Source organism: Mastigoproctus giganteus, chromosome 7, assembly GCF_048544385.1.
Source record: "Mastigoproctus giganteus isolate SK-2022 chromosome 7, ASM4854438v1, whole genome shotgun sequence".
NCBI lineage: Eukaryota > Metazoa > Arthropoda > Arachnida > Uropygi > Thelyphonidae > Mastigoproctus > Mastigoproctus giganteus.
In genome coordinates, this window is record NC_143581.1 from 66,583,012 (window position 1) to 66,601,703 (window position 18,692).

Sequence of the window (18,692 nt, forward strand, 5' to 3'; positions counted from 1 at the left end):
GCAGGAGGCAGAGGGTTGTGATAAATAGCTATTCCTCAGATTGGGTTGATGTAAGAATTGGGGTTCCCCAAGGATCAGTATTAGGACTACTGTTGTTTTTAATTTTCATAAACGACATTGATGAAGGGATAGAGGGCGTGATGTCTAAATTTGCAGATGATGTTAAAATTAGTAGAGTAGTTAATGATCACTGTCAAGCTGAGCTTCTTCAGAGAGACCTAGATAGACTTCAGGAATGGTCAGAAAAATGGCAGCTATGCTTTAATCTAACTAAGTGTAAGGTATTCCACCTGGGAAACAGTAATCCCAAAATAACTTATTCACTTGGTGGATTTCAACTAAACCCAGTACTGGAGGAAAGGGACTTGGGTGTTACGATACGGTCAGACATGAAATTCTCTGAGCATTGTAAACAGGTTGCAAGGAAGGCCCATGTTGTCCTATCGATGATCTATCGAACTTTTGCAAGTAGAGATAGGGATGTGATAATCCCATTATATAAGGCTTTTGTTAGACCACACTTGGAATACTGTGTTCAAATATGGAAACCGCACCTAAAGAAAGACATCGAGCTTCTTGAAAGGGGTGCAAAGATGGGTAACTCGCCTGGTGAGATCGGCAAAAGGGTGTCCTTATGAAGAAAGACTTTGAATATGTGGGTTGCAGAGTTTGAGAACTAGACACCTTAGAGGAGGAGATTTGATTAAGGTGTTTAAGTCTCTGAGAGGCATCAGTAAAATGAATGAGGATGAAATTTTCAAGATTATAAATGATGCTAGAACTAGGGGACATAAATTCAAGTTACGTGGGGAGATGTTTAGACTGGACTGCAGGATGTTTTATTTTAGCCAGCGAGTTATAAATTACTGGAATAAGTTGCCTACATGGGTGGTAGAGGCTGACAGTTTGGGGAAATTCAAAGGTCATCTGGAAAGTACCTTCGGGTGAGGGAAATGCATAATTTCCTTATTTCCTTTCCTTTTCTTTTATTAATTATTAGTTTTTTTTTTTTTTTTGGCTGGTGTAGCATAAGCCATAGACTTTCTTGCACCATGCGGCCATTGCTAATACTAATACTAAACTTTAATTTCTGTAGATTGTAATTTTCACAAAATTCATGTGAAGGGTGTTGTTCAGGAAAATGGAAGTTGAAGGAATAAATGAGGAAGAAGAAAAGTTGGTTCTGTGAGTTTGAAGTTGGAGAGTAAAAGAATGCTGAATGGTTATGATGTGTTCAGACTGGTTTAGGAGAGAGAGGGGGGGGGAGAATTATAGATGCTAATTCAGAAGAACAGTACCCATGGACGTATCTATAGTATCTACAGAAACAGAATGTGTATGAGAAATAAAGGGAACAGACTTTGTAAGAGATGAGTCATCAATTAACATAGTCATTAATTTCCCTCTTTTGGATGAAATCTAGAGGCTTGAGAGGGGTTATCGGGACACTGCCCCATATGTAGGAACAGTATTCCATGGTAGGGCAGATTTGAGATTTGTACAGAGCGAGTAGCTGTTTAGAAGAAAAGTAATTCTGAGTGCGAAAGAGAAAACCCCATTTTTTTGGATGCAGCGGAAGCAATGCTTGTGATGTACTTGTGCCAAGAGAGATTAAATGTCAGGATAATCCATAATAGAGATATGTGATCTTGTATAGAAATCTGAGTGTCATCAAAGAGAAGCATAGGAACAGAAAAATTCTTTTTTGAGAGGAGGGAAATGCATAGGTTGTCTATTTCCTTTTCTGTTATTATTATTTATTAATTATTTATTTTATTTTTATTATTATTTTTTAAATTTTTATTTAATTATTTATTTTTGGCTTCCTTGCACCATATGACCATTACTAATACTAATACTAATATAAGGCAGAATTAAGTTTTAAAGGATTGAAATTAACTAAGTTATTTTTGCCTCACTGGGGAATTATCCGGAGATCAGTATTTAAGGAGTTGACAGTGGATATTCAAGAAGCTGAAGCTGTTTGTACAGGGTAATGTTTCTCAAACTGGAAGGTGGAATGCAATGTGCTATCATAAGAAAAAATATGGATATAATTTGTGGTTAATGGAAGGACATTAATATATAAAAGGAAAAGAGTTGGACAAAGAACTAAAACTTTGAGAACATCAGCATTAATGGAGAAGTTAGAAGACAGGGATCTCTGACTGCTCACTCATAGTAAGCAGTCAGAGATCGAAGATGCAGAACAGGAGTAACCTGAGGAGTACAGGTTTTGAGAATAGGTTGAAGAAATACCATCAGGACCTGGCACTGATGGCATTTCTTCACTTTGGCATTAAGACTGTTCAAAATTTTCTGATATTATTTTGATGGAAGACAATAGGAAGCAAATGGAGAGTAGTGAGAATGGTAGGGGGTGGTTTACCAAGATCATCAATGTAAATGTTAGAAGAAAAATAGAATGCTAGCAGGCTGGCTTTATTTTTAATTAAGGTGGTAATAGAACCATCGGGTTTTAATAGCAATGGGAGTAGAAATGGGCAAAAGTTGTGGCCAATAGCTTTGACAAGAGACTAGAGTGCTTAACTAATCTTTGGACAAGAAGAAAGTTTTCTACCCTTGGCCTGTTCAAAATCTAGTTTGGACCGATTAATAATTTATTTACTATTGTTGCAAGCTTTGGTGTAGGCAGAAAATGAACCTGGAGATTTGGATGCAAGCCAGTTCAATATGCAACATTATCTTGAATACCTTTAGTGCATTTATTGTAAAACCAAGGTTTAGGTAAAGGACAAGATATTAAGATGGAGTGTAAAGGATTTCATTCCTACAAGAATAATTTCACTGAATCAGCGTAAACATTGACATCAGAAGACAAAACAGTAATCCAACCAAGGAAAAGAAGAATAGAAATCTTGCAGATCATTCCATTTCGCATTCTTGTAATTCCAAACAACATGAGGTTGAAAGTGGCCACAAGAGAAAGGTTCCATTGAAGAAGTGATCATCACCAAGTTGTAATCTGAGCTGTGTAGAGGACTGCTCATGTTGTCTGTGTACTTGTAAGGGTTGTTTGTAAGAAAAAGATCAAGAGTGTTGGCTGTGTAATTAGGATTGTCTGGTATTCTGATAGATAAATGAATAATCTATGCAAGGTCATTAGTGTTTGCAAAAGTATCAGCAGCTTGGTTGGTCCATGTGACTAGAAAATGGAAGCCAGCTGGAGTTGTGAACATTAAAATCACTACGGAAAATTATCTCACTGTTAGGAAAGTTGGACCGGAGAAAGTCAAATTTCAAAGAAAGGAACCTGAAGGGTTCCAAGTGATTAGTGGAATCGTGAGAACAATAGAGTAGATGGATTTGACAGAATGGAATAGAGAGATTTTAAGCCAGAGAAGATGAAAAAGAGGGGATTCCAAATTGCTGACAGGGAATATCTAAATTGCAGTTATTCGTTGAATCAACCAATAATTGCAGTTCTGTCAAAAAAAAGTTAGTGGGGCTTGGCAGACTGTAATTGTAAATGGACATCATTGAGATTGGAATTGAGACCATGTATATTTGTGAAATAAAGGAAGGCAACAAGGAAGTGTTTGGGAGGTTTAGATCTTTTTGCAGATAAGTCCTATTAGTTTGACTATTCATGGTGTATTCAGTAGTGAGAAAAAGTGGGGAAGATATGTTGTATGAAGTATTGAAATTTTTGGATATGATGTACACACAGCAAAAATATACCCAGCTCCTTGACATAATGTGACTTCAACAATGCTCCCTACATGCACACATTACTCGGACTCCCTCCAGTTGCCAATTGGCAGAGTAGAGGCAGCAAGATATACACTAGCTGATCTGGATGCCTCCTAGAGATTTACCAATAGGTTCGCCCCAGTGGAGCATCTAGCGGCCGGCCTGCAAACACTGTTTTAGAGCTGTACCCTCAAAATGTAAGGAAGATTGGATCTTTCCACAATGCCCACCATAACCTCAAAAGACATAAATCTGTGATGGAGGAGATGGGATGGGAGGTTGCTGGATCTTTTTTTTCTGTAGACTAAATGTGAGTTTTGCCACTTACAGTCTCCAGTAAGCAAAGTTGTGGTATTGCACCAGTTGATGAGAGTCATTTCTTACCTATATAGATTCTAGAACAATATAACCAGTGGACACAAGTTGTTTATATATTATCAAGTAAGTCTGGAGTGCAATAAACATTTGGGAAAACAAAAATGAGGCTAAATGACTGTAATGAGTATAATGGCAGCTATACCAATAAATAGAGTGGGCCAACAAATGTGAATGTCTTTTCACTGGGGATTTTAACTTTCTAGATATTGAATAGAACCTGTGGGTTGGCAGCTTATTCAGTAGTAAAATATTTCTTGATTTGATGGATGCACTCATTTAGCATATCTATGCCAACATGCTAAAGATGTGGGAAACAATATTCTTTATTTGAATATAACATTATTTGAATTTAATTTTTTAATGCTAAGAAATGAAAATGTCAAATGGAAAATTCTCATGAAAGTAATCAAGAAGCTATTAAACTTTTTATACTAAATAAGAGATATCGTTCAAGGTTGGGATCTAAATGGATATCTGATGAACTCTAATGAGAAACTTTTTTTAAATTCTGCATGTTTTTTTATGAAAATTTCCCTATATTATAAAATTTGAAAAAGTAACACATTTGATTTATGTATATATATATATATATGTAGATATATATATATTTTTTTTCTCCCTAAATTTCAAGTGCTAGTAAAGTTATGATTGTGTCAAATGGTGTAATCAATCATTTGCAAACAAATAAGCTTAAGAACAGTGTACATTGCTCTGAAAAATTGAAAATAGATGCATCATTTCAAAGCTATGAAGATGATGTCAAGACATTCTGAATGTTTATTGTAAAACAAGCTTCTTCTAAGCTATGCTGATTATGCAGGTGTATTATTCAGAATATGTTTTCCAGTTGTGAAATACATGCAGGGGTTGATTATAAAATGTATATGTGGAAGAAGTAAAACAACTGCATTGTTAGAGAAATTGTACAGAGAGGGGAAAGAAGTGGTTGTGATGAGTTTGAAAAATGTACCATTTTCAATTGCTATAGATGGCATTAATCAAAGTGATCCAAAGCTACATCCCGTTGTGGCGACCGTTACTAAAAAACAGTTAACTGACATACAAGTTAGTGCAATTGCATAATTTCTGTTCATAGCCAACTACTTAAGTAGTTATAAATTGGCATAATTAAGTATATCTCATATTGTGAATACCTTCACAACGAGTTGCCATGATATTGCACTACCTCAAATAAGTAACGCTTCACCATAGGAGAAGACTATTGTTATTTATTCTCAGCAGATACTGTCACCCATATGGCACCATTTGAAATATGGTATGGGATAAAGATCTTGGTTATCCTCATACTATTCCTATTAGACTTAGGAAAGCAATAAAAATGTAAAGATTGTAGGAAGGTGATAGTAGGAGAGGTAGAGGAAGGAAATGCTGTAGAAGGAAGAAAGGGACAGTTACCCCTTCACCTCACACTACTCAAAAGCTCATAAATTCCTTGAATAGGCAACGCTTCCCCAGTAGAGAAGATTGTTGTTACCTATTCTCGGAAACTCAGTGGCCATCAGGCCCCCCAGACGGCACCGTTTCAAAGCTGTTGGCTTCTCTTCAGTGGGTGGGTGGGCAGGTACCCTGGTGTTGCAATGATGACAACCCAGTTGCAAAGTATAAATCCACAATATGAGAGATGCCTAATGGTGTGGAGTAATTTAGATTACGGTATATTTTATGGCTAAAGCCTTAGGTTACGTAGGGGGTTAATTGACGTACAAGTTAGTGCAATTGCATCATTTCTGTACGTAGCCAACTAATTATATAGTTATAAATTGCATCATTAAGTATATCTCATGTTGTGAATACCTTCACAATGATTTGCCATGATATTGTACTACCTCGAATAAGTAGCACTTCACCATAGGAGAAGACTGTTGTTACTTATTCCCCTCTCTCAGCTGATACCATCACCCATATGGCACTGTTTTGGAGCTTATTGGCTTCTCTTCAGTGGGTGGGTGGGCAGGTACCCTGGTGTTGCAATGATGACAACCCAGTTGCAAAGTATAAATCCACAATATGAGAGATGCCTAATGGTGTGGAGTAATTTAGATTACGGTATATTTTATGGCTAAAGCCTTAGGTTACGTAGGGGGTTAATTGACGTACAAGTTAGTGCAATTGCATCATTTCTGTACGTAGCCAACTAATTATATAGTTATAAATTGCATCATTAAGTATATCTCATGTTGTGAATACCTTCACAATGATTTGCCATGATATTGTACTACCTCGAATAAGTAGCACTTCACCATAGGAGAAGACTGTTGTTACTTATTCCCCTCTCTCAGCTGATACCATCACCCATATGGCACTGTTTTGGAGCTTATTGGCTCCTCATCGGTGGGTGAGCAGGTATGGGTGATGGTATCTTCTGAGAATAAGTAACAGTAGTCTTCTCCTATGGTGAAGCGTTACTTATTCGAGGTAGTGCAATATCATGGCAACTCGTTGTGAAGGTATTCAAAATATGAGATATACTTAATGATGCCAATTTATAACTACTTAAGTAGTTGGCTACTTACAGAAATGATGCAATTGCACTAAATAGTACAACAGTTAACTCCCTACTTAACCTGAGGCTTCAGCCCTAAACTATTCTGCAGTCTAAAAAAAAGTTTAAAAAAAAATTATAATAAATAAAAAAAATTTACTTAGTGTTGATAATGCCCTTTTTTTTTTTTTGGTTAAAAAACTGGTGTTAGAAAGTTATTAAAAGAAGAGATTGAGCACTTGGTAGTAACAGCTGATCTTGTTATCTAATTAAATTGTATACTGAAAGGGGGAGGGTTCATTGCCTTCTGAAATTGAATAAATAATGAACATTTACTGCCATTTAGGAAAAAAGTTCTAAAAGGAAAGACAATTGAAACAGTTTCAGTGTTTACTACTAAAGCAAAAAAATTTGAAGCATGTGTATGTATATTTTGGCTGTTTTTGGTAAATGTTTAACCAGACTGGTAGAACACTGGACTGGCACTCTTTGACAAGTCCATTTAAAGAAGAGACTTGAAGTGCTAAGAAAATTCACGTGAACATTTCAAAGTTATCAATTTGAAACCTGCAATAAGTAAGTGCTAGTGCACACTCATGTCCAAATTTACTTCATAATCCAAAAATAAGATTCTTTAAAAATGGATGCTTTTATTTTATGTATTTCCATTTATGTCATTGTGGAAGTTGTTCAGTTGATGACATGGCAGGAAAGATTTTCATTCCTTGATCCTCAGTGGTGAGCACATTGCCAACATAGTGGACCAAGGAATTTTGTTTGGCTAGAACCAAATCCTAGAATATTGTTTTTAGGACCAGCACGAATATTTCAGCAGTAGTAGAGAGAGAGCAAGTTTCTAATGCATCTAGGTCTTCTCAGACTGGGTGTGGAGGAATAATCTAAAAACACACTTGTCATACTGAAAATCGAGATGAGATATATTTTTATAGGGATAGTTTTAGTGCATCCACTGTAGAGGTTCTTGTTGGTGACACATAGCGCAGTGTTTCTTGTTCATCCATTTTACCATCGCCACTTATTGTGTGAAATCTAAATATAGAAATCAGGGGAACATAAATCACATTACAGATTCAGCATGATGTTTTTATTGTTTGGTGTAACAGCATTAAACTAAACAGGCTTTCTTTACCTTAACCTAAAGCATTTATTTTCTAATTCACTAACCTTTACAGAATATTATTGTTTCCTGTATAGATGATATGGTATCACTTCCACTTGAAACTGAACTTCATTTGGCAATGTTGCCTTTCTTATCAGCGATGACTCACCTTGCTGACTGCTGTCAGTATCAGTTGACATTCTGGTCATTCTCCCCAGTGCAATTGGTTTCCAGTGTTTGTTTCCTTTAAAATTGAATTTTCAATCAATCTGTGTATTTCATTTTTAATTTTTACTGGTAACCCGATAATGTCAAGTAATAAGAAAAGAGAGTATTCAATGTAGAATGGGAATTGCAGTATTACGTTGTTGCAGTGAACGATAAAATGATGTGTTTGCTCTGCAATGCCATATTGACAACAGTGAAGAAATACAATGCATATCAGCATTTTGGGACTCATAAGGACAACAAATATGCTAAACTAGAAGAAGAAGAACCTCGAAAGTCTGTACTTAAGAAAATGAAAGATGGAAAGCAGCAACAAGTACAGCAGACTCTCGATTTACCAGGATCGGTTTAACCGGGACACGGCGCGCCTCCGTAGCCAGGTGGGAAGGAGCAGCAGTGCGTAGCACATGCTTCTTGATTAGACCGGGGTTCGAGCCCGTCACCACCAAATACGGAGTATGCGGAAAGGTCGAGGAATGACCACCGCATATCCCGGAGCAATATGGCCTTAGTTGCTAATGCTCCTTAAAACCAAAAAACAAACAAACAAACAAACCGGGACACTTCAAGACTCCAAAGGGGAAAAAAAAAAAAAAAAAAACAGAAATCATAAAATTCAACTAGAATAGGTATAAACAGATGTTTTTCTAGTCGTAAATAAGCAACAAGCAGGGCGTTATGAAGTCGTTATTGGGAGATTATTTTGAAACCCTCACTGTCTTCACACCCGACCCCGACACTCAAAAAAAAAAGAGAGAGAGAGAGAGAGAGAGAGAGAGAGAGAGAGAACAAATGTTTATTTCTATTTATGTCAGGGATAACAAAATTTTTTTTGTTTAGAAATTGCGAAAATGATGGGCAAACACAAACGAGTTGCGCTTTCAATTAAACAAAAACTTGAAATTATTCAAAAGTTTGTAAACGATGCATCCATTAAATCTTTAATGAACCATTATAATGTTGGTGACCAAACCATGCACGAAATTTTTAAAAATAAAGTGAAGCATCGTATTGGACACATGAGTAGTGCGTGGTAAGTTTTTTTATCCATCACCATATTTTTTACGTAGGTTGCTGAACATGTTTGGATATATTGTAGTAAGTCACCGAATTACGTAACTTCGAGCTTATGTTAATTTTTTTCATTCAATTTTTTTTTCTTTTTTATGATTGTAAAATTTAAAACGGAATAATAATAATAAGCTATCAGTAATGACGACCATGGCATGCACAAATTCCACAAACGGGACACGGAGTAACAAGCTGAAAAATAGGAATGAAGAGAAGATTCTTAAAGTTTTTTTTTTTTTTTTTTTATATGACTGAAGATTTCAGTGAAGGGGACACACATAATAACGTAAAATACCGCACAATTCCAGCTATCGGTATTATCGCAAATGCAATACGATCGACTTTACTACTCGTTTATAATTACACTGTGCTACCATTTTATTAGGTACACCCCTGCTGTGCACACAAATGGTTTGTCCCACAACGTTGCAAGTTACAGTTGTGGATATAAATGCAGCAGAACATTTCCAGTATCAGTTAAGCATACAAACTGTATCAAGAATTTTGTACTATGTGTCCAAAGATTCTGGAAGTATTGCAGCCATGTAGATCTATCGCATTATTCTTATATTTTCCCTTGTTTCTTGATTTAAGTTATTTAAATTGGAAAACAAGATTTAACAAAGTTATTTATTAGTTAGTTATTTGGTTTTTAGGAGCATTAGCAACTAAGGCCATATTGCTCCGGGAATATGCGGTGGTCATTCCCTGACCTTTCTGCATTCTTCGTATTTGGTGGTGACGGGCTCGAACCTCGGTCTAATCAAGAAGCGTGTGCTACGCACTGCTGCTCCTTCCAGATTTAACAAAAGAAACCTAACAAAACTAAAACTGGTTATAAGTAACCAGGTTTAGTTTTGTTATGTCTCGCCGACCAGGCTAGCCGAGTGGGTAAAGTACCTGCCCGGCAACCCAAAGGTCGCGGGTTCGATTCCCGTCTCGGGCTTGGATCAAAGTACTGCAAAAACCTTGGGAGGTGCAATATGGCCACAGAAGCCGATGCGCCAACAACTACCAAATCAAAAAAAAAAAAAAAAAAAAAAATGTTATGTCTCAGAAGTTTGAGACAGTTATTCCAGCTCTCTCTCTATTCATTTTCCTGACTTCTCTTTTGGCTATTGCTTTTTTCTTGTTATATTCACATTTATTATCAGCTGATTTTGTTGATAAGTATTTCTTCAAAGCATTTCATTTATCTTCTATAATTTTTGAAATTTATTCATCCCATTGTCATAGGCTTCTTCTTCAGTACCATCTTTTCTTATTGCTTAAACTTTCAGATGCTGCCTGTTTTATATTTTGCAAATGTGCGTCCATTCTTCTTCAACTGATTTGCTAGTTTGCATATCTTGTGTCAGTTTTTTAACTCTCTGTGGAAAAGCCATCTGATACTAAGGTCATGCAAAAGGCTCACTTTCAAACGCTCTTCATTCTTTGTTTCTGTTAATTTTTTCTTTGTTTTCAGCCATCATGGTGGGAATCTAATTGATGAAACTAGTATAAAGTGGTCAGTTTTCAATTCAAAACTTCTGAATACTCTTGTGTGCAAAACAAATTTTGTTTACTAATATATAATCTGTTATTGACCTGCTACCTCATGCTGAGCAGATGTATTTGTGGCAGTCTTTGTGGGGAAGAAAGTACAATAAGCTCCGGTTATAGTGATCACTAGTTATTAGAATCAGCTGCTTTATAGAATCAAATTTCAAAGAACCGATTCAAATGAGTAAAATGCACCACACTTTCATCTTTTATTATAATCACATCTTTGGTTATAAGAATCAATTTTGAATGCCTCTGTGATATTTCTCTAAAGCCCATTTCTGGAGGTTAAATTTTGAGAGGTCACAACCATAAAACAATAAAAACAATTTACAGTTTTCGGTTTATTGGCTTTTTTGTTTGTACAATCTGTTATAAATGGGTAGGAAACTGGATCTTATTGTATTTGCAATAATACCGATAGCTGGAATTCTATGTATTTTTACGTTATTATGGTGAAATGTGTTTCCCCTTCACTGAAATCTTCAATCGTAAAAAAAAAAAAAAAAAAACATAAATAAATTTTCAGAATCTGCTCTTCATTCCCGTATCAAAATTTCGGAAACTCTTTACTCCGTAAAAAGTGGCACGTGTCATGTTAGTTCCTATTTGTGCGTGCCATGTGCTTTGTTATTGATTAACACTTATTTTTTTACTGTGTTTTAAATTTTACTACAAAAAAAATGTCACTGAACAGAAAGAGAGTGAATATGAGTGTCTGGAATGAAATTTCCAAAACCTGCATTAGCAACTGTTTTAAAAAATGTGGATTAATTATTCATGATGGTCAACTAAGTCACAATACTGATTAAAAAGCCTGAAGACATGGGAGAACAGGAGTTTAATGATTGGGTGGGCATAGATGGCAATCTGGAAGTTACTACAGCTTTAACAGATGAAGAAATTGCCCAGTCTGTTACTGATAATTTCACCAAGGAGAAGGAAAATGAGGATGAACCTGAACGAATTCCAGTTACAAAACAACGGCAAAATCTTGATGCTATAGCTGCCCTGAGGAGAGCATTGCAAGAAGCTGGTGCAAGCGATCATTAATATATAGACTGTTTTACAATATTGAAAAATCTATAAATAGACTTTGTAGTGATAATTTATCTCAAATAAGTGACTACTGTATTTCAAATTATAATCATATTACAAGTGTTATGTTTAATTAATAAAAATTAATTTTTATTTTTCTAACCTGTAGATAATATTCATCTGATTTGCATATATCATTTAATTGGTAATAAACTTTTGGTAATAAAGTGTAATTTTGTGCTTTTTATCTTAACTTTTATAGCCTGTGGATAATATTCATCAATTTTCGCTTATTAGAATCGCCATTGATTAGAATCAAAATTCATTTTGCAAACGTGATCACTATAACTGGGGCTTACTGTATTCATAATCTGTAGGTTATTATAGGTTGCAAAATCAGTCAGCCTTATCCCATTTCTGTTCTTAATTTGCTCACTGTATATGCTCATAATTTAATTGATTTTACTATTTCCCATTCTAGCATTTAGGTCACCCATTACCACAAAGTAATCTGATTTGTTTACTTTTGGTCATTTGGAAAAAAGAAATAATAATAATAATATAAGAAGTAATGCAAACAGAATGCAGTTATGTTGCATTCATAGAATGGATTTGTTAATGGACAATCTTGTCTGACCAATCTGAATTAATATTATGATGCAGTAACAAAGGGACTGGATGCAAAATATAATTTTGACAAACATCCTTAGCTTTCAGAAAAGCTTTTTATACTGTTCCACATAAAAGACTATGGGCGCCTCCGTAGCCGGGTGAGCAGGAGCAGCAGTGCATAGCACACGCTTCTTGATTAGACCGGGGTTCGAGCCCGTGAACCACCAAATACGGAGGATGTGGAAAGGTCAGGGAATGACCACCGCATATCCCCGGAGCAATATGGCCGTAGTTGCTAATGCTCCTAAAAAATCAAATAACAACAATAAAAGACTACTGTGCAAATTGGAGCAGTGGCATTAAGGGCAAGTTACTGCTATGGATAAAGAGATGGTTGAGTGGGAGAAGATAAGAGTATGAGTATCAGTGAGCACTGATCTTGGACTAATGTTATTAGTGGAGTTTAGTGCTGGATCTATTGTTTTCTTTTATATTTATTAATGATATTAATGAAGGCATATTAAACTTAGTCTTAAGTTTTCAAATGATACTAAGGTTAGCAGTGTCCTTAGTGACAGTAATCAGCGTGTGCTGCTCAACAAGAAAAAATTAAAATAAAATGGGATAATCACCTCCTTATCTTTTCTGTCAATGATATATAGAAATTTTTCCAGAAAGTATAAGGAGATGATTATCCCATTGTATAAGGCAGTGGTTAGGTCACATCTTAAGTATTGCATGTAAGTCTGGAAGCCTCATTTTAGTAAGGTTGTGGATCTGTTGGAATGGGTGCAGAGAAAAGCAACAAGATTAGTTAGGGAACGATAGAGTGCTCTTGCTGACAAAGACATCAGTTATGCAAATTGCAACATCTGGAGACTAGGCACCTGTGAGTAGATCTGATTGGAGTATTTAAGGCTTTGAATGGTAAGCTCAGTGCTGATGGCAACTTTCCTCTTGCTCAGTTGATTGGGCCTAAATTCAAATTGAGCAAGGATGGTTGCAAGATATATATATGTAGAAATTACCTTCCGCCACCAGGAGGTAATTCATTTTTGGAGCAAACTCCCATCTGGTGTTATGGAAGCAGGTAATTTGAATAAATTTAAGAGAAAACTGGATAAATTAATAGGGAGGTTGGGCAGGTGATGTGGAAAATGGGTTTTTTTTTTTGCTGATTCTGTATAAACTTGCTTCCTTGCATCATTTGCCACTACTAATACTAATCCTGATACTAATCATCTTCTTACGAACAAAATTAAAAAAATTTAATTTTAATTAAAATTAAAAATTTGAAAATGAAAAGCTTAGCAATTAACTTAATATGTGAGATGTAGAGTCCTCTTATTATATGTGATTTTCATTTTATTATAGAATCTGATTTATATATTTAAAGGTGTTAATGATAATATTCTGTTTGGTAGCAATGTCAAAAAATTTTCAGGTACTTTTCTTTTAAGAATTTCTGAAACTACTCTTTTCAGGTTTAACTTATACATTTATAGGATTGTTAAAAGCAGATAGTTTACTCATTTAATGAAAACTATATAATATTTCAGCTCCCAGCAAAGATCCTATAGCACGTAAACAAAGATTAAGGCGAAGAAAAGAAGGTGAAGCTGATAGCGATCAAGCTAAAATTTTAAAGGGCATGAGTGATGTTGCAAAAGAAAAGAATAAAGATTTAAAACAGGATGACAAGAATGTGTCTCTGAAGTTAGTAATATTGTGTATTATAATATAGTAAAGCACATGTCCTTTTTTAAACTTTAATTGGCTTTTTGATGGTAATGTTGCTTTTATGTTAGACATGTAGGTATGATTTTGGCAACTTTCATTGATATTAAAGTAATTCATTAGTACTACATTAAAATAAATTAGTATATTCTAATACCAAATGGTACAGAATGGGGTGGACATTAAAGGTCCTCTGATATTTTCTGCCATACAGCAGCGGCCAGTTCATCTCTTTTTTTGGGCAGTCTCTCTTCATACCCAAGAATCCATTTCATTGCAGAGGTTCCCTGTAGGATTGAGATCAGGGCTCTGGGCTAACAGCCAACTTTTGATGCTCATATTCATATACTAGTCTTTTTTTTTTTTTTTTTTATGAAAACCCCAAACACGAAAAGTATCAAAACCTATAGTACTTAGTACCGTGCATGGGTTGAAGGAGAAGTATGGGGGGAGGATGCCGGAAACTTTTCTCAAGAGACTAAACATGGGTTTCACCACTTCAAGCCTCCAATAAGCAACGTGGTGGTATTTCACCGGTTGATGAAAGTCATCTACCACCTATGACTGTGTGAGTAGTATGATGTGGAGCATTGTCCTGCTGATATAAGTATAGACCATCACTGTTGTGGTACAAAAATATAGGTAACGCATTGTTGTCCAGGACATCTAGATAGACTTCAGTATTCATGGTTTTGTCCAAAACAACCAATGGTCCAAGAATGGCAGACCTTACACTAATCTAGAAGATGTCTGGCATTAGTCAAGGTGATTAGTGGCATGTGGATAGCTGCATGATTTTGGTAACCTGTATCATACAGCTTCCTGCACACTGTACTGATGCTGACATGTACATAAGTCCCAATCATCTCACCAAGGGCCCGCACGTTGCTTTTATACTTTCTTTCAATTTCTTTTTTTGTCTGATGCTGTATAAGCTTGCTTTTTGTATCATATGCCTCTACTAATGCTAATAATTTCCATCCTAGTTGGGCTGGCTTTTTTTTTTTTTTTTTATGTGAACCCCAAACACGAGAGGTATTGGAACCTATAGTACTTAGTACCGTGTTTTGGTTGGAGGTTGTGAAGACGAAAGGAGATATTTGTTGACATTGGACTTGAACTTGTGTAGATTGTAATTTTCAGGAAATACGTATGAAGGAAAGTTGTTCCAGAAAATGGCAGTTGAATGAATAAATGAGGAAGATGAAAAGTTGGTTCTGTGGGTTTGAAGTTGGACAGTAAATGGATGTTGGCTGGTGGCGGCACGTGTTTGGACTGTTTTGAAAGAGAGAGTGGGAATTATAGAAGCCAATTCCAAAGAACAGTGCTCATGGAAGTATCTGTAGAAGAGGCATGCAGCAGAAACAGTACGTCTATGAGAAAGCGAATGGAGAGACTCAGTTAGAGTTGAATCATTAATTAACCTAACTGCCCTCTTTTGAATGGAATCAAGAAGCCTGAGAGAGGTTTTGTGGGCACCACCCCAGATGTGGGAACAATATTCCATGGCAGGGCGGATTTGCAATTTATACAGAGTGAGCAGCTGTTTGGAAGAAAAGTAACGCCGAGAGCGAAAGAGAAAACCAAGTTTTTTAGATGCAGAGGAAGCAATATTTGTAATGTGCTTGTGCCAAGAGAGATTAGAAGTCAGGGTAATCCCCAAAAGAGATATATCATTTTGCCTAGAAATCGGAGTGTCACTAAAGATAAGCATAGGAGCAGAAGAATCCTTTTTGCGAGATATAAGACAAGACTGAGTTTTAGAAGGCTTGAAATTAACTAAGTTGTCTTTGCTACACTGGAGAATTACCTGAAGATCGGCATTTAAGGAATTGGTAGCAGATTTTCAAAAGGTTGAAGCTGATTGAGCAGAACAAGGTTTCTCAAAATGGAAAGTGGAATGCAATGTGCTATCATCGGCAAAACTATGGATAGAATTTCCAGTCAATGGAAGAAGGTCATTAATATACAGGAGGAAAAGAGTGGGGGAAAGAACTGAACCTTGGGGGACACCGGCATTAGTGGAGAAGTTAGAAGAGAGAGCCATATACCATCACCCTCAGTGAGCGATCAGAGAGAAAACTGGATAACCAATTACTAAAAACAGTTGGCAAACCATAAGATGGAAGCTTGTTTAGAAGACCTTTATGCCAAATATGATCGAAAGCCTTTGAGTTGTCAAGAGCAACTACTTGTGTTTCACCGAACATTTCCATTGAATTAGTCCATAAATGGGTAACATAAGCCAGAATATCACCAGTGGATCAACACTGACGGAATCCATACTGGCGATCATTGATCAGACGGAAGGTTTCTAGGTAGTTTAAGAGTTGGCGGTTAATTGATTTCTCCATTACTTTAGAAAGAGAAGAAGTAATTGCAATGGGACGATAATTGGATGGGAGGGATTTGTCACCCTTTTTAGGAACTGGCTGGATATGAGCAAATTTCCAAGCTGAAGGAAAAACACCTTTTGAATAAGAAAATGAAAAAAGGCAGCAAAGAATAGGAGTAAGTTCAAGAGCACAGGTTTTGAGAACAAGTGGAGAAATTCCATCAGGACCTGGAGCTTTCTTAGCATTAAGATTCATCAAAATCCTTCTGATATCCTTTTGACGGAAGACCACAGGAGGCATTGAATGGAGCGTGTTGGGAATGGTGGGAGGTGTTTTACCAAGATCATTAATACATGAGCTGGAAGAAAAATGGGATGCTAGCAGGTCAGCTTTTTCCTTGGCTGAAGTGACAACAGAACCATCTGGTTTGGACAGAGGTGGGAACAGAGATAGGCAAAAGTTGCGGACAATAGCCTTGGCAAGAGACCAGAATGCTCAGCTACCATTAGGGCAAGAAGCAAGTTTTCTACTCTTAGCCTGTTCAAACTGTAGTTTGGACTGATTAATAACTGCTTTACAATTGTTGCGAGCTTTGGTGTAGGCAGAAAATGAAACTGAAGAATTAGAAACAAGCCAATTACGATATGCAACATTCTTCTCTTGAACAGCCTTAGCACATTTATTGGAAAACCAAGGTTTAGATAAAGGACGAGATTTTAAAGTGGAGTGTGGGATAAAGGATTCCATTCCTGCAAGAATAATTTCACTGACACGATCTGAGCAAACTTTGACATCAGAAGTTTTGAAACAGTAATCCGACCAAGGAAAAGAAGAAAAGAAGTCTCGCAGGTCATCCCATTTTGCATTCTTGTAATGCCAAACAACACGAGGTTGGGAATAGCTATGAGATAAAGGTTCCATTGGAGAAGAGACAATCACCAAGTTGTGATCTGAAGTGCCGAAAGGACCTCTCACTTCGACTGTGTACTTAGAAGGGTTGTTTGTGAGAAAAAGATCAAGCGTATTGGCTGTATGATTAGGATTGTCCGGCATTCTTGTAGGTAAATGAACAATCTGTGTAAGGTCATTAGTAATTGCAAAAGTCTCAGCGTCTCGACCTGCTGGGTCGGTGTGACTAGAAAACAGAAGCCAGCTGGAGCTGGAACATTAAAATCACCGAGGAAAATTACCTCACTGTTAGGAAAGTTGGACTGGAGAAAGTCAAGTTGCAAAGAGAGGAAGTCAAAGAGCCCCAAGTGATTAGTGGAGTTGGGAGATCGGTAGAGACAACAGATGAATTTGACACAATGAGGTAGAGAGATTTTAAGCCAGAGAAGGTCAAAGAGAGGAGATTCCAAATTGCCAAGTCTCTGACAGGGAATATCAGAACGGACATATGCACAAGTACCACCTTTGAGGCAAAAGGAATCATACAGCAAATAATTTGGGCATCTGAGATGAGCAGTAGTTGAATCAACCGATAACTGAGATTCTGTCAGAAAAAGTACATGGGGTTTGGCAGACTGCAAGTGGAAATGGACATCGTTGAGATTAGAATTGAGACCACGTATATTTGTGAAATGAATTAGGAAGTGCTTGGGAGGTTTAGATATTTTCGCAGATAAGCTTGCTCTATTAGTTTGACAATTCATGGTTTATTCAATAGTAAGAAAGTCACTATCTGGCAGAGTAGAGGTAGCAAGATTATACACTAGCTGATCCGGAAGCCTCCTAGAGAGTTACCAATAGGTTCGGTCTGGTGTACTAACTATCAGCCGGCCTGCGAACACCGGTTTAGAGCTGTACCCTCGAAATGTAAGGAATATTGGATCTCGCCACAATGTTCATCATAAGCTCAAAAGTCATCAATCATACTGCATGATGGAAGAGATAGGGAAGGGTTGACCGGAACTTAGCTCTAGAGACTAAACATGGGTTCCACCACTTCAAGCCTCCAATAAGCAAAGTGGTGGTATTTCACCGGTTGATGAGAGTCATCTACCACCTAGAAGGGTGTGGTCTTGTAGTAGCACACATGGCCACAAAAAGTGCATGGCCTCTTGTTCACTACGGTATTAAAAATATTTTTATGCTTAATTCCATATGTATATGGTTTCAATGAATATGTAAACTCTTCTGGTCATGGCTGCCCTGAGAATAAAAGGAAATATAGTTTATTCCATTCTAATACTACATTATACATAGACGAACATAATAAATTTTCAGTAATGTTGTAAGCAAATGTGTGCAGTGATGTTTTGCTCTCCATGTTTTATCCAAGTTAAATTTGTAGTAAAAACTTGGAAGATTTAGAATGCGAGCATTGAAAACTTTAGAGTTCAGTAAAAAAACTAGAATTTTGTAAAATTTGTTATTCTTTTTCTCCACTATGTAATTTATGAGAACATATTTG

General features: G+C 36.5%; 1 protein-coding gene across 4 annotated transcripts in view; it reads left to right on the plus strand.

The window, feature by feature from the left end:
* fliI (FLII actin remodeling protein) overlaps positions 1–18,692 on the plus strand; it is a 436,796-nt gene that overhangs the window by 147,894 nt on the left and 270,210 nt on the right. For all 4 annotated transcript variants that reach the window (XM_090376949.1, XM_090376950.1, XM_090376948.1 and 1 more), the window contains one exon: positions 13,766–13,922. In XM_090376949.1, coding sequence (XP_090233075.1) covers positions 13,766–13,922 — 157 coding nt within the window. The remainder of the gene's footprint in view (positions 1–13,765; positions 13,923–18,692) is intronic.